The sequence below is a fragment of the Notamacropus eugenii genome, chromosome 1 (assembly GCF_028372415.1).
Source record: "Notamacropus eugenii isolate mMacEug1 chromosome 1, mMacEug1.pri_v2, whole genome shotgun sequence".
Classification (NCBI taxonomy): domain Eukaryota; kingdom Metazoa; phylum Chordata; class Mammalia; order Diprotodontia; family Macropodidae; genus Notamacropus; species Notamacropus eugenii.
Genome location: NC_092872.1, coordinates 53,695,798 through 53,717,447, shown reverse-complemented (window position 1 = coordinate 53,717,447; position 21,650 = coordinate 53,695,798). Strand labels below are relative to the sequence as shown.

The 21,650-nt window shown below is 54.3% G+C and overlaps 4 protein-coding genes across 11 annotated transcripts; 2 read left to right on the top strand and 2 right to left on the bottom strand.

Moving 5' to 3' along the window:
* The first annotated feature begins 2,170 nt into the window (after positions 1-2,170).
* RHBDL1 (rhomboid like 1) lies at positions 2,171-7,405 on the top strand. 4 transcript variants are annotated; one of them, XM_072601411.1, is made up of 8 exons: positions 2,171-2,295; positions 3,728-3,886; positions 4,582-4,806; positions 4,900-5,048; positions 5,554-5,666; positions 5,761-5,861; positions 6,017-6,077; positions 6,435-7,405. In XM_072601411.1, the coding sequence occupies exons 1-8, from the start codon at positions 2,257-2,259 to the stop codon at positions 6,704-6,706; spliced, it is 1,119 nt and encodes a 372-aa protein (XP_072457512.1). In that variant the 5' UTR covers positions 2,171-2,256; the 3' UTR covers positions 6,707-7,405. The 4 variants fall into 4 exon arrangements, with proteins under 4 accessions (XP_072457512.1, XP_072457502.1, XP_072457521.1 ...); XM_072601401.1 differs by having other exon boundaries at positions 3,725-3,886; XM_072601428.1 differs by lacking the exon at positions 2,171-2,295 and adding an exon at positions 2,950-3,042 and having other exon boundaries at positions 3,725-3,886.
* Positions 7,406-8,174: 769 nt separating this feature from the next.
* On the bottom strand, positions 8,175-11,697 carry LOC140499710 (uncharacterized). Of its 2 annotated transcripts, none has more exons than XM_072601499.1 (5): positions 11,369-11,697; positions 10,610-10,703; positions 9,413-9,572; positions 8,731-8,883; positions 8,175-8,498 (listed from the first exon to the last, which is right to left on the bottom strand). In XM_072601499.1, exons 1-5 carry the CDS (start codon positions 11,494-11,496, stop codon positions 8,323-8,325), a joined length of 711 nt encoding a protein of 236 aa, XP_072457600.1. In that variant the 5' UTR covers positions 11,497-11,697; the 3' UTR covers positions 8,175-8,322. The 2 variants fall into 2 exon arrangements, with proteins under 2 accessions (XP_072457600.1, XP_072457594.1); XM_072601493.1 differs by having other exon boundaries at positions 9,353-9,572; positions 11,369-11,673.
* A 132-nt stretch (positions 11,698-11,829) lies between these two features.
* STUB1 (STIP1 homology and U-box containing protein 1) lies at positions 11,830-18,792 on the top strand. 2 transcript variants are annotated; one of them, XM_072601482.1, is made up of 7 exons: positions 11,830-11,946; positions 15,274-15,472; positions 15,592-15,757; positions 16,824-16,914; positions 17,236-17,292; positions 17,472-17,588; positions 17,705-18,792. In XM_072601482.1, exons 2-7 carry the CDS (start codon positions 15,331-15,333, stop codon positions 17,828-17,830), a joined length of 699 nt encoding a protein of 232 aa, XP_072457583.1. In that variant the 5' UTR covers positions 11,830-11,946; positions 15,274-15,330; the 3' UTR covers positions 17,831-18,792. The 2 variants fall into 2 exon arrangements, with proteins under 2 accessions (XP_072457583.1, XP_072457574.1); XM_072601473.1 differs by having other exon boundaries at positions 11,830-12,508.
* Positions 18,530-21,296, bottom strand: JMJD8 (jumonji domain containing 8). Of its 3 annotated transcripts, none has more exons than XM_072601442.1 (10): positions 21,233-21,296; positions 20,795-21,056; positions 20,063-20,152; positions 19,786-19,834; positions 19,551-19,647; positions 19,399-19,467; positions 19,146-19,265; positions 19,007-19,074; positions 18,789-18,923; positions 18,530-18,716 (listed from the first exon to the last, which is right to left on the bottom strand). In XM_072601442.1, exons 1-10 carry the CDS (start codon positions 21,279-21,281, stop codon positions 18,636-18,638), a joined length of 1,020 nt encoding a protein of 339 aa, XP_072457543.1. In that variant the 5' UTR covers positions 21,282-21,296; the 3' UTR covers positions 18,530-18,635. The 3 variants fall into 3 exon arrangements, with proteins under 3 accessions (XP_072457543.1, XP_072457561.1, XP_072457552.1); XM_072601460.1 differs by having other exon boundaries at positions 18,794-18,923; XM_072601451.1 differs by having other exon boundaries at positions 19,399-19,464.
* Between the last annotated feature and the right edge of the window lie 354 nt (positions 21,297-21,650).

Sequence of the window (21,650 nt, the reverse complement as noted above, 5' to 3'; positions counted from 1 at the left end):
ATATTTGGGAAAGCCTTTTTTTTTTTTGTAGGAATTTGGTTTTGAAAGCTGAATAGGATATAGATTGGGGGTAGGAGACACAATTTACCAACTTCTTTCATAGACTGGTCATAAGCCCTTAGGCAGGATGTAATCTCAACCTCTACCTCTGACTTTGGCACTGAGTCCTGCACCTAACAGATGTTCCACAGTCAGTTGCTGCTGGTGATAAATGCATGTGGTAGAAGGGGGTGGAGAAGGAGCGAGTCCTGTGTCTGTTTCTGGGCTTGTTACAAAGGGTCTCAGCTACCCAGCCACAAGACCCCCTCTCCATCCTGTCCCACAAAAGCATACCTCTCCAGCACTGACATGGGGGACTTGTCAGATGGTATCGAGAGGATCCATTGCTGCCTCCCCATCACCTCCACCCACAAGGATCTGCACAAAGTACCTACGTAATAAATGTGTATGTTTATGATTATAAACGCAGGAAATTTGGTGCATATATGTGACTGTACAGGTAGTTACCATGTTGGTTGGAATGAATATGGATTGCACCTCTGAAGTTAGATTTTTGAAAGTTAAAAATTACCGGTAAATCTAGTAAAAATCTGTCTACAAAATCTAGTGCTAATACATTATTCTTTAATGTGCTCTATTTTGCATATATTATCTTCATTATAACCCTGTGGGGTAGGTGCTATTATTATCATCTCCATTTGACAGATGAGGAAACTGAGGCTGAGAGGTAAGCCCATTCAAATCTAGGTTCCCTTGACTCCACTTTTCCACTCTGTGCTTCACAGATATTTTTCAGTCATGTCTGACTCTGAGACCCCATTGAGGTTTTCTTGGCAGAGATACTGGAGTAGTTTGTCATTTCTTTCACCAGCTCATTTTACCCATGAGGAAACTGAGGCAAGCAGGGTTAAGTGACTTGCCTGGGGTACCACCACTAGTGTCTGGGGCTGGATATGAACTCAGGTCCTTGTGCTCTATCCACTGTGCCACCTAGTGGTCCAATGAATAAACACACACAAGTGTGCTGTGTGTGCATGGGGAACATTTGCTGTAGGTTTTTCTTTTTTCTTTTTCTTAATCCTTTCTTAAAATTCTAAGAAAGATTTTATTCATTTCTACTATGATTGGTCTTCACTGATCCCCCAGTCGTCAATGCTCTTTCCTTGCTCAGATAATCTGTTTACATGTATTCTGTCCAGGAGAATGGAAGCTCCACCAAGGTAAGGTCTGGGTTCCCAGTACTGAGCACAGGGTCCTCCCTTGCGCGCAGATGTTTAAAAAACGCCTGTTGGATTGGATTAACTGAGATGGTTTTACTAAGAGCCTCCACACAGGGTTTTCACAACACAGATTCGGAGTGAGACGGGAGGAACGCAGCCTCTGTTCGGACCAATATGTGACAACATATAGTAGTGACTAAAAATTTGGATCGTGGCCTACGACCTCCGTTTGCTGAGCGCCCAGTCTGTGCGCAGCGCTGGAGGAGCTTCCTGCTCTGGGGGAGCACCTGGTTCTAATGGGGTCACACGGTGGGCGGGAGGCCGCAGGGCAGAGAGGGGCCGATGCCCAGGAAATGAGGAATGAATGAACACTGTGAAAGGAGGGGGGTAACCTGGATCCCTCCAAGGCCCTCTCAGCTCATGATCCCGGGACTTCTGGGTCTCCATCACCCCTCAGCCCCACGGTGTGTGTGCGTGTGTGTGTGCCTGCCTGTGCCTGTGCCTGTGCCTGTGCCTGTGTGCGTGTGTGCCTGTGTGCGTGCCTGTGCCTGTGCCTGTGCCTGTGTGCCTGTGTGTGTGTGCCTGCCTGTGCCTGTGCCTGTGCCTGTGTGCGTGTGTGCCTGTGTGCCTGTGTGTGTGCCTGTGCCTGTGCCTGTGCCTGTGCCTGTGCGTGTGCGCGCGTGTGCGCGGCGGGAGGAGGTGGCCGGAGCGGAGCAGAGGGAGGAGCGTGGGCTGTGTCTGCGGGCAGGCGAGCAGGGGCTGGAGGCTCCGGCGGAGGGCTGGGACGTGCGTGTGCACGCGCGCGCGCCCGTGGGTCCCGGAGAGGGCGGGGGAAGGGGGTGGTGGCTCGGGGTGTGCGGCAGCGGCGGCTCTAGCTGGGGCCGGGCCGGGCCAGGAGGGCGGCGGCGGCGGCGCCGGAGCGGACGGCGGACCGCGGACGGCGGAGCGGGGCTGGGCCTGGGGCTGGGCCTGGGGCCGGGGCCGGGGCCGCAGCGCCGGGTCCGCCGAGCGGCCGCCCCCCCGCCCGGGCAGCTCTATGGACAGGAGCTCCCTGCTGCAGCTCATCCAGGAGCAGGTGCGGAGGGCGCGGGCGCGGGCCGGGCCGGGCCGGGCTGGGCTGCTCTTCCCGCACGGACCGCACTCCCTGGCTGACCGCACGCCCCCTGCCCCCCCCCCCCCCCGCATGCAGAAAGACGCGTGTGGCGCCGCGGCCGGGGGCCCACGGGGGCTGCTCTCCTTCCCTCCCCAGGCGGTCCGGCCGGGCTGGGCGTGCGCGAACCCCTCCGGCCAGGGCGCGAGTCTTCCCTGGCGCAGGATTCCCCGGGGCACCTGAGCGCCCAGGGGCGGGCGGGCTGAGCCACGCTGTGCCACACCCCGTGCCTGCGTCCTTCCCGACCGGACACCCCCCAGCCAACCGACCCTAGGACACCCTGACCTCCACGGCCCCCCGCTGACCTGCGAGCTCGGCCCGCTCCCTGACATTGGGGGGACCCCCTGGGGCCGAAAATGAGAGAAAAGAGGGAATTCCCCATCCCGCTGCTCAGACCGGGGCTGCCTGGCAGCGCTGCTGTGGCGGGGAGCCGGGAGCAAAGGGCCTCCCTCTCCCACCCCTGCTGTCTGCCTCCCTCCACCTTGCGGTCATCTGTCCAGCTGTTCGCCCCCTACACTGGAAGGCTTGTCTGGCCTTAGGATGGAGGGCGTTAGTGTCTCAGTCACGGTGTGAGTCTAGGAGAGATTTATAGGCGAGAAAGTTGTATCCAACTGTTCTCTGACGGACAACGACGTGGTACTGGTTAGACCTCGCTCAGATCTCCTGATGACGGTGTGTTGTTGGGGGGCTGGTTCAGCTGCCCCACTAATGTATAAGTCGTCTCCTGACTTGAGAATGTTCGTAAATGGGGAGATTCTCACGTGTCTGTGGAGTTACGTTTGGCCCGTATGAAAAGAGAGGATGGCACGCAGGCCCCTTTCAGTCCGGGGGTTTTATGCAGTTTTGTCCTAGTGATTCCTAACAACTACCCTGTTCTAGGGCCCCACGGACTTAGGGCTTCCTTCTCCCAGCTCTTACCAATAGGCATAATAAGCAAAGCGGGGTAGGACAGGGCCCTAACACTTGCCTTCGATGTCTAAACAAAGGGGAATTGGGGGTCTTTGAATCAAGTCAGTGGGAGCACAGGTAGAGGTGACCTGAGAATTGAGATGAAGCAGCCCAGGAGAGCCAGATACCTTGGGGGGACAGGAGAACCCCTGCCCTTGGAGATGGAAAAAGAGTTCTATTTCCACATCACTAGGTACAGAAAAATAAGCTGCCCAGGGATTGAGGTATTTTCTCTATCCCACACCAATCCCCCGCCCCCAGAAACTCCTGTGATGTTTATGTGGGGAAGGGGATCTGAAAAATGCTGCTCTTGACCCAGCTGCTCTGCCTTGTTTTGGGCCTCATCCTTCCCTATCTCCCCCCCCCCCCCCCCCTTCTCCCTGTCCTGGGCCTTTCCTATCTCCAGCAGTTGGACCCAGACAACACTGGCTTCATTGGTGTGGAGACCTTCACTGGCCTGGTGCATAGCCATGAGCTGCCACTGGACCCTGCTAAACTGGACATGCTGGTGGCACTGGCCCAGAGCAATGATCAAGGACAGATCTGCTACCAGGAGTTGGTAGACCTGGTCAGTGACAGGGGTCTTAGGCCTATCATCTCAGCTCAAACTGGTCTGGATCTTGCTTCTGGGGTGAAAGTGGGGGGAGTATTCAGGGAGAACTCCCCCATCTTCTGGTTTATATTACCGTTCTAGCTAGGGGAAATGGGCATTGTTGGTATTAAGGGTCTTGAGGACATGATGCATCCATGAGTGTATCCACCCAAGTTAGTCTGAAAGGGGTGCTTTGGGGGAGGAGGGGTTTTAGTCCAGGAAATAAGCCAGGGAAGGTGGTGGAAAGCATATCAAACATGGGTTCAAACACTAGTCCTACTCCTTATTGCCTGTGTGGTTTGGGGTTTCCTCATCTTTAGAATGAGGGGGTTGGATTAGATCTTCTCCAACATTCCATCCTTTGTCCTCTGACTATAGGTCTATTGCTTGAGGATGTCCTAATGAGTACTGTGTCTTTGACTGTAAGCATGTGGGCCCAAGTTGTAAAAGCCTTGTACGTAGTAGGTAATACAGTCAGTAATTATCTTGAATGGTACACAAAAGTGGTGGCAGTATCTATGAACAAATGCTTATTGACTACTAGAAATCTGCTTCACGGAAAAAAGTTCATGTTATCCTGTGTCTCTCCCAGGTGACCCTACTGTGTCCCTGTGCTGGCCCTGGTTTCTACAGCTGGATACCAGGGGCCCTTTTCTGCTCTTCTCTGGCAGATCAGCAGCAAACGTTCCAGTAGCTTCAAGCGGGCCATCACCAATGGGCAGCGTGCCCTGCCGAGGGATGGGCTATTGGATGAGCCGGGTCTTGGTTTCTACAAGCGCTTTGTGCGCTACGTGGCCTATGAGATCCTACCATGTGAGATGGACCGCCGATGGTACTTCTACCAGCACCGAACCTGCCCACCGCCAGTCTTCATGGCTACTGTCACACTCACACAGGTGATACCCTTGGATACCCTGTTCTTAGCCCTAAACTATTTCCCCATTTGCAGCCTCAGGGGACCAGACTCTGAGATAAACTGTCATCCCCAGATCATCGTGTTCTTGTGTTATGGGGCTCGACTAAACAAGTGGGTGCTGCAGACGTACCACCCAGAGTATATGAAGAGTCCTCTGGTGTACCACCCTGGCCACCGTGCCCGAGCCTGGCGATTTCTCACCTACATGTTCATGCATGTCGGGTAAGAGGGGATTGGCTTCAGTCTCTCATAGAGGTCAATGTAGGGACTGGATAGCTCCAAATGAATTTTCCCTTAAGGGCCCAGGCTGGAAATGAGAATCAGGTGAAGCTGTTTTGCTCCTGTACACAGCTGTTGAGTCATCTCATGTTTGTACCTTCTTTTACCCTTTCCAAAGCCATGGGAGGACAGCCAGGTAGGAATGAATCCTGTTTTACAGAGACTGAGGAAAAGGGACTTGCCCAGGCCATACCACTCACTAGTCGCTGGTCTCCTGAATCCAGCAATCCTTCCTTTCCTTTGCAGAGCAGGGAAGGGGTCTTGTCTCCACCTCCCAGGTTGGAGTACAAGAGGACTGAGGCAGATGGAGGTTTTCAGTTGGACAGTAGTAGTACTCTGACACCACTAGAATGCTCCAGGGCTGATTTGTAAGGCGCTCTGGGTAGATGCTCAATGTCCATATTGCTCTCACCAGTGTCATATCTCTCCCCTTCCCCCACCCATCCAGGCTGGAACAGCTAGGCTTCAACGCTCTCCTACAGCTCATGATTGGTGTGCCCCTGGAGATGGTGCATGGGGTGCTTCGGATAGGTTTCCTTTACTTGGCAGGCGTGCTGGCAGGTGAGGTGGGGAGTGGGGAGCCACCCTCTCCTGAGGTGTGTGTTGAGGGGACAGCCCTCTCTTGACCTACTGTCCCATTCATTTCCTCCCATAGGTTCCTTGACAGTCTCCATCACAGACATGCGGGCCCCTGTGGTAGGGGGTTCAGGTGGGGTCTATGCCCTCTGTTCTGCCCATCTGGCCAACGTTGTCATGGTAAGGATAGGCTCTGTCCTGGGCCGGAGGGGGAGAGGCACCGGGGATTTTGAAGAAAGCTGGCCATGTCCCCTCTCACTTCTTGGCCCAAGCCATTAGGGTAGGCCTGTCCATGCCCCCTGTCCAAACCTTCACCAGATGCTCTTTCTTCTTAGAACTGGGCTGGGATGCGCTGCCCCTACAAATTGCTGAGGATGGTGCTGGCACTGGTGTGCAGTGAGTATTGGCCCTCTCAAGGATGTGTGTCGGAGGTGGGGAAGGGCCTGGGGAGGGCTGAATTTGGGTCAGGACAGTTTCCCCTGGTCTGAGAAAGCCCTCATCCCTTCACAGGTTCTGAGTAAGGTACATAGGGTTTCTCTACCCCCCACCTGCACCAGCTAAAGGAGGGACAGTAAATGGCTAGCAATCAGCAACAACTAGAAGGGAGGAAATCCAGTCACTGCCACCCCTAGGGGGTTGCTCCTTTTCTAGATGACACTAGGTGCCTTCCAGGGTCCCCAGATCCTTCTGTGTCCTGAAGTGGGGCCACCCCAGGGGTTCCCTTGCCCTCACCTCTTGCTCCCCCCACTGCAGTGAGCTCAGAAGTGGGCCGAGCTGTTTGGCTCCGCTTCTCCCCGCCCCTGCCTGCCTCAGGCCCTCAGCCTAGCTTCATGGCCCATCTGGCGGGCGCCGTCGTGGGCATCAGCATGGGCCTGACCATCCTCCGAAGCTACGAGGAGAACCTGCAGGACCAGTGTGGCTGGTGGGTGGTGTTGCTCTCCTATGCCACCTTCCTCCTTTTTGCCATCTTCTGGAATATCTTCGCCTATGACCTGCTGGGAGCACAGGTCCTGCCTCCCCCCTAGTACCCCATGAAAGTGCCAACACCGCCACTCCGGTGCCACCATCTGCCAGGCAGCCAGGACGCGGTTGTTATTTCTCCCTGTCAACGTGAACCTGACTGAGGTGGGTCTGGTGCCCGGCCTGGTTCTCCAGTAACAAGAACAACAAAAGGTGCCAACTTCCCACTGGACTGAGCCGGGCTGGGCATACAGGTGCGTGCATGCAGGCTGGTCAGGGCACAGTCCCCCTTGGCAGGATCTCCAGGTGTGGGCCTGCATGTCCACCCTCTACTGAATGTATGTTTTAAAGCTGCTTCTCCCACCCCTGCCCCCTGTGCCCACCTGCCTGGGAAGGGCAGGGGCCCCACTGCTCCCCCCACCAACAATTTCTCTCGGCTGGCTCTTTTCTCTCTAACTCTCCCCAGTTGCTGAGGGGACTTCAGTTCTATGGCCCTAAAAGCTACTGAAATCAGGGCCTCTTAAGCCTTACACTGGTCCTGGGCCTCAAACCTCTTCTGAATCCCCCTGCCACTAGGGAAGCCTAGTGTGTAGCTGCCCTGTGGAAGGTAGGAGGGGATGTGCCTGAAGGAAGTCAGGGGTAGTAACCAGAGGAGAGCACCCAGGGGAGTGGAACAGAGGCCCCCGGCCTCCAGAGCAAAGAGCCAGTTTGATGGATTTGCTGTCTGAGCCTTTTTGGAGTATGAATAAATATTTTACACAGCAGCTTGCCAAGGAGTCTCAAAGTAGAATGCCCGTGTTGGCTCCCGGTCTGCCCCCAGACAGTGCTCAAGTGACCCCCCTCCTCTGCCTTCTTCCCCTCCTCCAGAGGCCCTGCTGTTGGGATGGAGGCCAAGGAAGATTCCCCTGGGATCTCCTCCTGCTATTTCTAGCTTCTGGTCTTTCCCAGAACAACTTCTCAGGCCTGTTAAGATTTTCCCTCCTCACACCTCCGAATTTAGGCTCATGTGTGAAGGCAATTAGGAAGCCGTTTACACCTCCTGCCAGAGCAGTTAGCTGAGAGCTGCTGAGCCACTGGGCCCCCCACCCCCACCCCATTCATTCCCTGAAATCCCATGAGGCTGAAGCTGGGCCCTACCAGCTTTTAAGCACCTACAGCCTTCTCTAGTTTCTGAATTCAGGAAAGCTCCAGTGGGAGGTGTTTCTACTCTGGAAAACTAAGTTCCTTCTGATTTCCACACACACCTAGTTCTGTGAGAATCACTGCTCTATTTAGTTAACACTATTAAACTCTCTAAGGGGGGTGGGGCATCCCCCTACACCACATATAGGACAAGAGAAGACAGGACTGGACATACCTGAGCCTTGGAGGAATTGAACGCAAAGGGAGAAGTGACTAGAACTGCAAAGACAGTTTAAGTGACTTCCCCAAGGGTAACTTAGTGATGGGATTGGAGCTATCCACTCCATCTTCCTAACTCCCAGCTCAGTGCTAGCCTGGGAGGGTATCTAAGGAAGTGAGGTCCAGATGAGGTTGGGATGGAAGGCAATTTTAATGGATGACAGTGGCTACCCTCGGCCCTGAGGCCTCCATGGATATCAGTAGATAGGAGCCTGGCTGCAGGTTACTGTGACTTGATGCATTTCTCTTGGGTGGAGTGTATACAGATAGTGTATACAGATCAGTGAATACTAGCTTTTCGTTTCTTGGAAGGTCTGACATCTTCAGCATCTTCCCTGGCTTTGGGGGCCATCCAAGAAAAGGAGGGCAGGACTGTGGGACACAGTTTTTGGGCCACAGTCCAGGTCCAGAGGCACATTTCTATCTGGTGAGGAGTCCATTCTGATAAAGGATCAACTATGAGAAAAGCCCAAGGAGGAAGGAAAATGAACATGCAACTCTGGACCTACCCAAAGCAACTGAGCCTTCCTGCTAGAGGCCTACCCCGCCCAGAGGCCTGAAGCTCCTTTACCCACTACATTTACACCTAATCATTCCACAAACCCTTCTGGCATCAGAGATATCTAGGCAGTCTGTCAGAGACTGAGACTACTGTGATACACACATCCCTCCAGCAGTTAACCCTTACCTTGGTTCAGTCTCTTAGCACAGGCCCAGATCTTGTCCAGATACAAAATATAATGTTTGAGAGTATACTGGAGCACAGGAAGGTCAGGGACTGCAGCCACTGCCTCATCTGCCATGAATGCTATTGTCTCTGGGGCACCTGCAGCCAAAATTGCTGAAAGAAGTATAGCTGGGTTATGGGAAGGCAGGGGATCCTCCAGGACCATCCATACATTCCATGGAACCTAAGGCCTGAATGTCACCTCGTCTTAAGCAAGTTCCCCTGAACCCCTAAGTTACCACTTCTGCTGGGGCTGATTTGTCCTCTCTTAGCACGAGGTCAGATTTGGCCATTGGTTAGAAAAATGTTGAACTGGACTGATGAAAATGGCCTAGTACTAGTGTTTCAAGGCAGCAGGTGAGGGAGGGGATACTCCCAAACCTCCAGAAGAGCCAAGGAAGGAATGAGTGTCTTGCACTCTATCAGCATCAGTCATTTCAGGTCACACATACTTTTCCACCCACTGAGTTGAAGAGTCAGACCTTAGGATGTTGGAGATAACACACCCAGGTTTCCCTCTCCACCTCAGAACATCCCCTGAGGGACCAGCAGAGCCTGGGCTCAGTCTTGGTCCAGAGGTTACCAAGTGTCACCGGTCTGCTGGGATCCACCCTTGGCTCCTCTCCTCCTCCTCTTCCCTCACCAGAGGCAGTAGCTGGTCCCACGGCCTTCAGCTGGCTCAGCTCTGTGATGGCAGCTTCCACATTGGGCAATAGAGAGAAGGCTGCTGTGGTGCACCGCTTCACCATCTCTTCCGGGTTAGTGGCCACCAAATGCTGCAGTCGTGGTCTGAACTTGCCCCTCTAAGCATGTATGGGGAAGGACAGGGCAGGAGGGTAAGAACAGGGTGAGAATATACAATTGAATTCTTAGTGACCCTCTGTTCAGCCTCACAATCCGGATGTCCTGGGAGGTTGTCACACAGCTAATAAGTGGCAGAACTGAGATTTATGACCAGATCTTCTGACTGCAGGTTCTAGGCCAATTAACACACTCCAATCTCTTCTCCTTAGAACCCTGAGTCTTCTTTCAATGGAAATACTATTCCTATCAATACAATTCCTGTCAATTGCAGCCTTTACCCCAACTTGAAGAAGAAATCCTATGTCTTACAAAGATGGGGATGTGAACAGAGAAGGTTTTATAAACTTTAAGTCCAAAAACTAAACAGAACTTTTGGCTGGGGTTTGACTTCATTAGGGTGGGAATTAGAAGACTTGAAACCTAGTTATAAATCTGGCACTAACTCAGTATGTGAGTTTGGATAAGTCACTTCCCCTTTGCTGGGCTTGTTTCTGCCTCTGTGAAGTGAAGGGGTTGGACCATAATCTCCAAGATCCCTCTAACACTGGTATTCCATTTCGCACATTCTAGAACCTAGGAAGGAGAGTTAAGGATACAGTCACCTACCTATCCATCACTCACTGGATATCAATCAATCAATGGGCATTTATTAAGTGCCTGCTATTTTTGAGGCACTGTGGGTACAAAGACAACGGAAAGTTACCGCCTTCAAGGAGCTTACATTTCCTTGAGGGAGAAAACATACGTGTGTATGTGTGTATATACACACACATACTCATGTATACATACACGTAAGGAGATGGAGAGAGAGAGAACAGAAGAGATAGACATAAAATAAATACAAGATCACTTAATTTGGGGAGAGGGAAGGAGCAGTTTTGGGAGATGAGGACAGGGACAGGTTTAGAGTCTGAAGGAAGGGCTATGTGAGGTCACCCCTCCGAATGGGCCTGAGAATTTCTTTTGTGCCTTCCCTGTTGGGCCTGGATCTATGTCCATCCCTACAGACACCACCTTATTCAGATGGGGAGCTTACCGCCAGCTTCCATTCCATCAGCTTCACCAATTCATCTCGAGTTAGGTATTTCTCCTTTCTCTCCCTTATGGAAACTGGCAGCTCCTCCTGATACCTGAAACGGGCATCCACATACTACATGTATGTAGTGGTGACAGGGAAGGGTCAGGGCAGGTCACTGTTCCATGGGGACAGCACTCCCCAAAGTCTACCCTGGGATCTGGAAGGGGGGGGGGGGAACTAAGCTGCCTTAGGGCAAGGTGCCAGACAGTCCCGCACACGGATGGGGTTCCTGTGTCCTGGACCCTTTAGGGACTAGCCCGATGCCCCTCAGATACCAGGGCCTCTTTGAACAAGGGAAATAGATTTTCCTAGGGTCCAGGTTCTCAGGGAGAAGAGAAGAGAGGCAGCCGGGCCTCGGACCCTGTCTGGCCATCCACCAAGAACCCGGGGGGAAGGCTTGTGAAGGCAGCTCTTACCCCCACTCTCCCTGGCCTTGAGCGGTCCCGACTGGGAGGCCCACTACGTGCGGCTGTCCGTCACACGAGCACCCCAACACCCACCCATGAGTCCTTCCACGTGTGGCCCCGGCTCCCCCACCCCGTGCGGGTCAGTCTCGTCTATCGCGCGCCTCCTGTGTGCGGGCGCGGTGCTGGGCACAGGGCAGTCTCCCCCTGCTAGGGCCCGCCGCGGGGCGCTGCTCCCCTCCCTCTGCCCACCCCGCTCCAGACCCCTGCGGAAGTGGGGCCGAGGTGCGGGCTCTGGAGGAGGCGGGCTCACCACGCGTCCAAAGCCGCAAGCTTGCGGGCCTTGCCCGCTTTGGCTCTGACCACCTCCTTGTAGCAGCCCAGCACTGCCGCCCAGCACCGGGGGTCGTCACAGCCATACAGGCCCCCGCTCGGGCCCATGGCCCCAGCCCCAGGAAGCCGGGCACCTCCTGAGGACTGGGGGCCTCTCCGAACCGCGACCAGCCTTCCAGGACCCTAACTCGGGTGGGAAGAGATAGGAGAGAAGGGAAACCGGCCCTCCCTTCCCCACGCAAGCCCGCCGCCTCCGCCCGCGCACGCGCAGACACGCTCTGCGCCGGCGAGCCTTCTCTCCACCCTCCTATTTGCCCCCGACCAATCCCACTCCTTTAGAGGCGGGCTCTCGCTCCCAGCCCCGCCTCTTTCCCAAGCGCGCTCCGCCTCGGCCCCGCCCTCCACCCCGAAAGCATAAAAGCCGTGCGTCCGCCTCGTCTCGGGTCCCCGCCTTTCCTGCCGAGCTCGGCCGAGGTGCGAGGCCCAAGCCCTCCAGTGTTGCTCTTACGTGCTGATGGACCCAGCTGGCTTCGGGCCTAGCCCCACCTCTTTCTTTCGGTGCGCCGTCTCCCGCTGGTCCCGCCCCCTCGTGGGCTCGGCCTTTCCCCCGCCCCATCTCCTCGCTTTTCCGGCGTCCTTCTCCACAGGCTCATCCCTTCTCTTCCGGCCCCACCCCCCTGCTCTCCCGGCCTCCTTGCTTTCCCGGCCGGAACTTCCGGTTGGGTGACGGCGCTGGGTCTCCGCAGGGAAGAATTCGGGGCTTTTTGGGACCGGAGCTCGGGGGTCCGAGCCGAGCCGCGGGCGCTCTCTGTGGGCAGCGCCCGGGCCAGGGCGGGGTCATACCTGAGTATTGCGCACCCCCGGGGCCGGGGGCCGTGACCGGATCACGGGGCCGGGCCGGGGTAGAGGCCGAGGCCGGGGCCGGGCCGGAGCCATGAAGGGGAAAGAAGAGAAGGAGGGCGGGGGCGGCGGCGGCGGCGGCGCCCGCCTGGGCTCAGGGGGCGGCGGCGCGGGCAGCCCCGAGAAGAGCCCCAGCGCCCAGGAGCTGAAGGAGCAGGGGAACCGGCTCTTTGTGGGCCGCAAGTACCCCGAGGCCGCGGCCTGTTACAGCAAAGCCATCGTGAGTGCGGAGGACCGGGGGCCGGGGAAGGGGCGCGGGCCAGAAGGGGAGCGCGAGCTCGGGGGGAGGGGGTGGCCTGCGCTCCCAGGGTCCCCGCCGAGTTCCGAAGCCTCTCACAAAGAAATGGCCCGGGATGCCTTTGTCCCAGGTGAGGGTCTCGGGGCCCAGGATCGGGGCTGGGAGCCGCGGCGGCCCAGGATCGGGGCGGGGAGCCGCGGCAGAGGGAAAGGCGCTTCTGTCCTTGCAGAGCCGAGCTCAGGCCGGCCGGGCGCGGGGGAGTGTCGTGTGTGCGGTCATTCATCAGAGGGAACCTAAGCCCCGCTTCTCTGTGGTCTGCAGCTGGGCAGGGGTCAGGGCCGAGCCTTACAAAGCCAGTAATTCATTTCTGGGGCTTGAGATAGACTGTCTTTGCTGAATGCAGAGCTTGGAAGTCTTGTTCCAGAATGCCAAGGAGTGCCACCCGAAGGTGCTGAGATGAGAGTGGCGCGAGTGAATTTTTTTTCTGAGTTAACACGAACCTTTCCTTAAATGTAATTACAAATGTAACGTTCTGGATTAGGCAGAGGAACCCATTTTTATTGGTCTTTCCTTCTAGGAACATTTTAAAGTGATAGGTACTTGTACTGGTGCAATTACTTTTTACAACAGTATCTTATTTACTGGAAAAACTAAAAAATCATTTGTTGAATTGCAGAGCTTTGTTCTAGGGGCTATGGAAGAATAAATATCGGAGCAAAGTGCCTTTCCTTGGGGATTCTGAACCAGTTTGTTTTGAGAATGTGCCATGTTGGGTCACATAATGATAAAGGGTTGGAGAAAGGGGCTATGTCTTAACAGTTTCTAGGGACCGGCTGGCTGCTTCCCTTTCCCTTGTAGAGTTAGAGGCTTTCTGGTTTCCGTGCCCGGAACAGTGGATAGTATCCGAGGAGGGAAGGAGAAAATAAGGAATGAGGGTGTTAAAGAAGGGGGGGAAAGGAGGATCTGAAAAGACAAAATGGGAGGAGGAATCTAGAGAGGATAGTCTAGGGAGAAAAAAAGAATCCCAGAGTTCTGTGTGTTTGGGGTTAAAGGAAGAGTAGCCTAGTGGTCTCGGGACCAATGAAAGGCTGGTCTCTGAAGCTCCTTCAGCAAAGGAATGACTCCTAAATGTCTGATAGCTGGATGGCTTAGTTGGGGCATCAGGGCATGTTGGAGGGAGTGTGGAATCAGGAGGAGAAAGTCCTGAGTTCATAAGTCAGCTTTGTTTCTTACTATTTGTATGATCTTGAGCAAGTCATGTCACTTCTCTGGGACACAGTTTCTTCATCTAAAAATCCCTTCTCTGTTGTGGGACTCAGTGTATGGAGTGTAAATGAAGGAATGTAAAATTACCTCTTAAAGTCCTTCCTGATTCTAAATTCCAAGAGGAAGAATGTGTGAGGTAGAACATTTGGTGACTCAGGCTATTTAGCTGCTTAGCTGATGAGGCTTTCTGTTTATCTCTATTTATTTATCTTAATGTAGCACCTTGTATTTGTCACCTGCCTGGCTTCCTGAGCGTGCTTTTCAGGACTGTGGAGGTGGCTTCATGCCTATGGCTTATGGCTCAGTTGACTCATAGGTGAACTTGAGTTTAGGAAGGGACCCATTCACCAACCTAGGTCCCTGAAAAGCTGAGAAGGGTAGAGACCTCACTTGAGAACAGACTGCCAGATATCACCCAGATCTAAAAAAAACCTAACCAGGACTAAGGATGGTTTTCTCCGGATACCTGCTCAGGTGACTCTGTAGATGGTTTGGAGGATGGAGCCCCTGAGGTGACAGCTCAGGGATAGCCTTTTTTTTCCTGTGGTGAGCTCTAGGAACCAAATCTCCTTTCCTGTAAAACAAGTCAAGCCAAAGGTTTTCCTCTTGCTTGATATCAAAGACTGAGATGGAAGAAAGGGTCTCAGAGGGGGAATGAGCTAGGCAGGCACTGAGTTTTACATCCCCTGCACCTAGGACAGTGTCTCCTTTCCATTGTATTTGTCCTGCAGACAACTGGGCAGGACAGAACAAGGCAGGGCTATGGGACTTTAGGGGTTCCATCCCGTTGTGCTCTTCCATATATCAAGGGAAGATGTTTCTGAGCTGACCGTGGAAGGATGGTGGAGCAGAGAACAGTGATAGGACACGGCCTCTGAAGACACTAGGCTTCCCCTCACCACCTCCAGTATCACAAGGCTCACACACAGTCACACCGGTCAGACTCCTTTTTCTCAGTCTAGTTCTTGTGACTTTGTTCCAGCAGTGACAGCTTGGGCTCTTGCCTGTTTGTAGCAATAATCGATCAGTAGTTACAGTGCCCAGCTCTTGTTTCTGGGCTTCCCTGGTGGGTGGAGACTGACACATACTTTAGTCCACCTCGTTCCTCATGGTCCCCACTGTGAGTGGCTGGGGGTGACACCACTAAGGTCCAATCGTTGGTTCAAAGCAGACATTCCAGTACCCTCAGAGGACATCTCACTTGCCTTCCCTGGTCAGATGTAGCTTGAAGCTGGCTGAAAACAGGGAGCACCTGAAGTTGCAGCAGAGTAATGGACTAGGGAATCAGAAAACCTGGATTTGAATCTCAGCAACACTTCAACTTTCTATGGTTTTTAGAGCGGATTTTAAGGGGAATTGGGATTCTCTTCTTGGAAGGTAGCTGTTATGCCCTGAGCCTGACCAGAAAATGTGAATTTAGAGGCCAGCCTGGACATTTGGGCAGCTTCTGAAGGTCTGCTGTCCCACTTTCTCCCACCCAGACCCGAAATCCCCTCGTGGCTGTTTATTACACCAACCGGGCGCTGTGCTACCTGAAGATGCAGCAGCACGACAAGGCCCTCTCGGATTGCAAGCACGCCCTAGAGCTGGACAGCCAGTCGGTGAAGGCCCACTTCTTCCTGGGCCAGTGCCAGCTGGAGATGGAGAACTATGACGAGGCCATTGCCAACTTGCAGAGAGGTGAGCAAGCCCCCACCAAGCCATGGGGACTCTTGACAGGAGACCCAGGCCCCTCTCCTTGGGCTCACTGTCCTGGAGCCCAAGGTCTTGTGCCCAGTAGCATCCACCCTCTCCCACAGCCTACAATCTTGCCAAGGAGCAGCGGCTGAACTTTGGGGACGACATCCCAAGTGCACTGCGCATTGCCAAGAAGAAGCGTTGGAACAGCATTGAGGAGCGGCGTATTCATCAGGAGAATGAACTTCACGCCTACCTCACCAAGCTCATCATGGCAGAGAGAGAGAGGTGAGCGGTTCAGGAACAGTCTAACTATATCTAGGACCCCAAGCCTTGCAAGTAGGGATCAGGGTAAAGCAAAGTTTTCTGACATGACCATCCTCTCCTTCCCCTAGGCTGTGTCAATCCCTGGGTATGGGTGTGTGGGAAGGGACTGCCATGTGCATGACCCTGTAGTTAACAGGAGTTTGAGGGGGGTGGGGGTAAGGGGATGGAGAGAATTGTCTGAACCTGATATAGAGGATCTCCAGAGACTGCAGGTGGACACCTTGTCTATAACTTACAGACCCCAAGTTGCCTAGGGGCACTACATTGTTAAGTGACTTGCTTATTATGGTCACATCCCTAATTTGTATCAGAGGCAAGGTCTTGAACCTGGGTCTTCCTTGCTCTAAGGCTTGCCTTCCATCCCATCTTGCCATGATGCCTTTCAGCACTGGAGTTATTTCAGAAATGAAATAAGAAACAGTTCTTGATGTCAAGGAGCACAGTATATAGACAGCTATAATGTAAGGGGAGGTCCAAGCAGAGTTTGGGGAAAGATGACTTATGACTGGGGAGGAGATGGTGAAGCAGATTTCAGCAGGGAAGGCCCAAAGAAGTGGAGGGTAGGTAGTATGAGATATAGATATGGTGGGAACCGTACAAGTTAGCAACTAAGAAAAATAGAGGGCAAAGCAGAATCTGCTGCCTCCCTTCAGGCATTTGTGAATACCTCCCACCCCTTTCCCCTGACATCAGTCCTAGTCGTGGATGCCTCAAGTTGATCAGCTTGAACTTGAGACTGGCTGGTTCTACTGTCAGGTTAAAGCTTAGGGTGCAGTTAGGGAAACAGTTCTGGACTGATCACTGTCCAGGGTGTGGCAGAAACAGTAGATGTTTCGAGGGTTTGGAGAAAGGGGATTAGGCCCCTGGGGAGTGGTTTTATTTTGTGTGGGCCAACCTTGGCTCCCCCACTCGAGGACCCTGTCATTTTGTCTTGTATTTCCTGCAGCGTAGCAGAGCACAGGGCTGGACACACAAAGTAGGTGCTCAGTAAAGGCTTGTTGATGGATTACTTCCTTGGCCTCCCCAGGGAGCTGGAGGAGTGTCAGCGGAGCCAAGAGGAAGACAATGGAGACGAAAGCCGGAACCGTGCCCAGCAGGCTGGCATTGAAGCCAAACACGTGAGGCTGCCCTGCCAGTCTGTCCTTGCCCTATGTATCTAGGTCTGGTGGCAAGAGGTGGGGATGATAGCACAGCTGTGAAGTGGCATTATTAGCAACAGCAGCTGGCCTAAAGACAGATAGGCTGGAAGTCCTGCCTGGACTCTGTATGGCATCTTGGCAGGGACTGATCTGGAACAGCTCAGGCCCCGTGAGGAAATGTCAAGGCCATGTGCCTTCTCTTCCCTAGTTATTAAACCCAGTGTGCTTTGAGGCATGGGGTGGCTTGGCACCTTTGTTTACGAGCAGGACTCCCAGTGAAGGAGGTGATTTCTTTTTCAGGATAAGTACTTGGCAGATATGGATGAGCTTTTCTCCCAGGTGGATGAGAAGAGAAAGGTGAGGACAGACTCCTCGCCCTTTGTCACTTTGATTGCCTTCTCATGTGCTCTGCTTCTGACCCTAGGTGGGGAGGGGACCATAATTACTGCCCAAGGAGGCAGCAGCCAGAGCTGAGGGACCTGGAGTCTGGAGCCTAACCAGTCCCCTGAGTGCTTCTCTCTTTTCCCCTGTGACAGAAGCGAGACATCCCAGACTATCTCTGTGGGAAGATCAGTTTTGAACTGATGCGGGAGCCATGCATCACTCCCAGTGGCATCACATATGACCGAAAAGATATTGAGGAGCATCTGCAGGTAATGTGTTGGGCATGGCAAGGCTGGCTGTCCTGGGCATTGGTAATAGTCCTGCTACTACCTACTTGTGGGCCTCGGTGGCTTCTCAGTGCGGCTCTTTTTCTCTCTGTCTCCAGCGAGTGGGCCACTTTGACCCTGTGACCAGAAGTCCCCTGACCCAGGAGCAACTCATCCCCAACCTGGCTATGAAGGAAGTGATTGATGCCTTCATTTCTGAGAATGGCTGGGTAGAAGATTATTGAAGCTTCTAGCCTCTTTCCTTGGAGCCCCTCTGTCCCCTAGGGCCAACACATGCCTTATTGTCCATCTGGTCTGTCTCTTACCCTAACCTGCCCGCTGGGTACTGAGCCAGCCTCCCCTCTCTGTGGGTTGGGGACCCTGGGCTGGGCTTTAGGGGCTTGCTGGTTTCTGGAGTTGTAGAGTGTCTGCCTCCCAAAGGGTATGACTTTATTCTGGCAATGGCCAGGTTCCTGCTGTGGAGGTTGGCATGGTTTTCTAGCACCTACCTTCCATTTCTCTTTCCCCATGTATATAGTTTGTGTTCACTCCCTCCTTTCTCATTTAACAGCCATTACCTGCTCTGAGCCATGACCCTGGCCCTGGGGGAGGGCTCTCCTGGCCCCTCTTACCCTGTTCTGCACTGTCTGAAGGGGCTGGAGTAGGAATGGACTGAAAGAAGCATCTATGGAGGGTAATAAAATCTGTGAGCAATATACCTTTGAGCTGGTGTGAGCCCTTCAGGTATGGGCCTGGCAAAGAAGAGACAAAGGCCTACAGCCTTCTCTCACTTGACACTTTCTGGACAGATTTCTTTCTTTTGGTCCTAAAGCCCATAGGACATATGCTTACCTTTCCTCTTCCCCTTCACTTCATCCTGATTTGTCTTCCAGCCCTAAGCAAGAGGGCAGAAAGTGGCTGGCACAGAGACACAAGACAGCAGAGCCAGCACCATTACTTCATTGTGGGGAAATTGTGGCAATAAATTAACAGCGCTTGGAGTCAGAGAGTGGCAGCATGTCAGCCTCAGCCGAGAGGATGCTGTTCCCTCTAGCCCAGAAATGTGGAGATGAAGACACTAGTGTCCAGGTTCAGAGTGGCATGCCACCAACGGTCAGGGAAGTACAGCACCTGGAGATAGCATGAAACTTAGCATAGGTCTTTTCTTCTTCCCACTAACCAAATAAAGTGAACCCCTCTGACCTCACCAGCCTGGACAGTACACTGTAGGGGCCGTTCAGTGATTGGGAGTGCTGGGTATGTGTCCCGTAGCCAGGCCAGGGTGGTTTTGTTGGGGTGAAAATCAGGTGTCTTCTCTGGAGGATACAGGAACCAGCGCTGTTGGGGATGGGGAAGGAGGACTTGGTCAGAACTGGCTTACATTGCCCCTTCCAAGATCTAGGGAGATGGGTCTGCCTCACCTTTCGTCCAAAGATCACCTCAGAATAGCCTGGCCCATGCCAGTGGAAGGGTACTCCAGAGCCAGCACCTATTGGAGGGGAGGATTTGTCAACAGACTGGGACTCCCAGCAGTTCCCTGCCCATGAGGGCAATACTGACCTGCAATTCCAAAGCTGTAGGCTTCTGTTGTGCCCAAGAGACGGAAAGGAGGTGGGGAGTAGTGTTGGAATAGTCGGCCCCACTCAGTGAAGTTATTGTCCCCAAAGAAGTAGAGTGTGTCTGGTGGGAGGAAACAACTGAATAGTATTCCAGTACTGCGGTCTTTAGTGCCCTGTCCACGGTCCTGATCTGTCCTCAGGGCAGCTAAAGGTCTCTAGCTTCATTGGCATTTGAGCATAGGAATGCAACTCACCGTTCCCTAGGGAGTTTGGGTCTTGAGGCTGTAGCAGCTGTTCAACGTAGTCTTGGAAAGAGAGATCTACTGTGGGGAAAGAAAAAGGCTGGAAGTCAGGCAGTCCTGCTTGGGGTTTGCACAAAAGTGATGTTAGGTATGGTTGGGCTTACCTTTCTGATAAGAATATGTATTAGCTGTGCTCAGTCGGATCCTGAAGTCCCCAAATTCTGCCAGGAGTTTCTCTTTGGAGCACAGATCCTGGAACAGCTGGGGAGAAGGGAAGGGCCCTTGGGCTTAAAATAGGGTGTGTCCCCCACCCTCTCACAAGACTGTTCTTTGGTGGAGTTAGGATTGAGCAGGGTATTAGGGTATTAGTATGGGTTGGATACTGCTTGTGGTACTTACCGTGTTATTGGTGAGTCTTTGTAGAATGACAGGTTTAGAGAAGGCGTATCTATGAAGCAAGGACAAAGGGCACAGGCAGTTCCTGCTCACATTGATTCGCCCTTCCTGCCAGGTATAACCTGGGGGGTGGGGGGGTGGTTGTCCTCTGCTCCAGGCGCTACCAGCTGTGTGGGGTTTGTGCTTAGGGGCCTACTATACTTTCACGCTGCTTTTGAACTTCAAGCCACCCACAATGACCAAGGAAAGGGCCCCAGCATTCCCTCCTTCCCCTACATACTGGTGGATGAACTCTGCGTAAGTCAGGTTTGCTCGTCGGTCCACTGTACACTTCTCCTCTTCTTCTAGGCCCAGGTGCCCACTCAACTCCCTGGAGTGGGGTGGCATGGGTGGAGAGAGAGCAGAGGGCAATACTAATGTAGCTCATAGCCGCCCCTCCTCCATGATCACGTTGGCCCGCAGACCAAGGATGTTGGGCGTCGTTGGGCTTTTGCCTCGGCTATGTCACCGATGGACCGCTACCGCCTCATGAATCCTTGGTCCGCCACTCCATTCCTTACTGCACTACTACCCAAGTGACCCAGATGGAACTGATGCTAGGTGGAACAGGGGCAGGTTTGGGGGGAATTTCAACTTGTAGAGTCCAGGTAAATTTGGCTCCCCGGCTCCACACCGGCCGCCGAACTCCAGACTTACCTACCTCCTTTCCTGATACCTCCTCACCGGGTTGGCTGATGAATCAAAACCGCATTTCGGGAACTCCCCCTACCCCCTACTCTAGTGTTCCCTCCGTGAGCAGGGCAAACGGGCAGAGAACAGTGACGGCGGAGGGAGAGGCCGTGGCCAGGAGCCTGCTTCCTCTTCTCGGGGATGCAGGAAGTTAAGACAAAAGCAGCGGGCGGGTGGGGTCTGAGCAGACTGGGCCCAGCCCGGGCCCGCACCCCGAGCCCCCCGCCCCCCGCCGATCTGCGCCCCGTTCGAGACCATCCAGCCCGCCCCTCCGTATGCTCACCAGCCCCCGCTGACCGGGGTCCCGCGCTCGGGGCACGCGAGGACTACCAGCGCCAGGAGCAGGAAGCACATGCCGCGCCCGCGCCCCCGGCCGGGCCCCATGGAGAGCGAACCCTCCGAGGGCTGCCTGAGCCCTGGGCTTGCTCCAGCACCGGGCAGCGCTCGGCTCCTCCGGATCGAAGCCCCGCCGCATTCACCGCGGGGCATTGTGGCCTTGGCAGTAAAGACTACACCCCCCAGCGGGCTTCGCGCGAGGCAGCGAGCTGGGATTGGCGAAAAACATGATTGCCTTGGAGACTCCCTCCAGCAACCGGAAGCCTTTCCTAGCAGTAACGTGCTTCCGGCCGCATTCTCTCCCCCCACCCCGGAAGAGCGCGCCCCCGCTTTACTGCTAAAACCCGCCCGAAGTGTGCCTGCGCCCTCCCTCCAAATTCATTACCGACCACGCTCTCCGCGGCCCCCGACCCGCCATTCCCATGGGTCTCCATTCGCTCCAAGGCTTTCCCCTAGACAGCTGCCAGACGAGCATTCCTACAAGGCCGCCTCCGGGATGCAGTGCTTCACCTCCGTTTCGGCTTCGCTTTTTCCAGCCCCCCTCACGGTGCTCTCCCCCACTCCCCAGTCCCTGCAGCGCACTCCCAACCCGGCTGAGCTGCTCCCCGCGCCCCCGAGCGCTGCTCAGGACGTCCCGCTGACGCCCCAGTGCTGCTGCACTCTCCCTGCTGACTCACTTCGTGTTTACTTCTGTGGCCCCGGGAAGGCATGGCCTCCCTGAAGGCAGGGTCACTTCGGTTTTTTGTCCTATTCCCCACCACCACTTAGCACAGTCTAGAATTTAAAGGTACTTAATGTTTGTT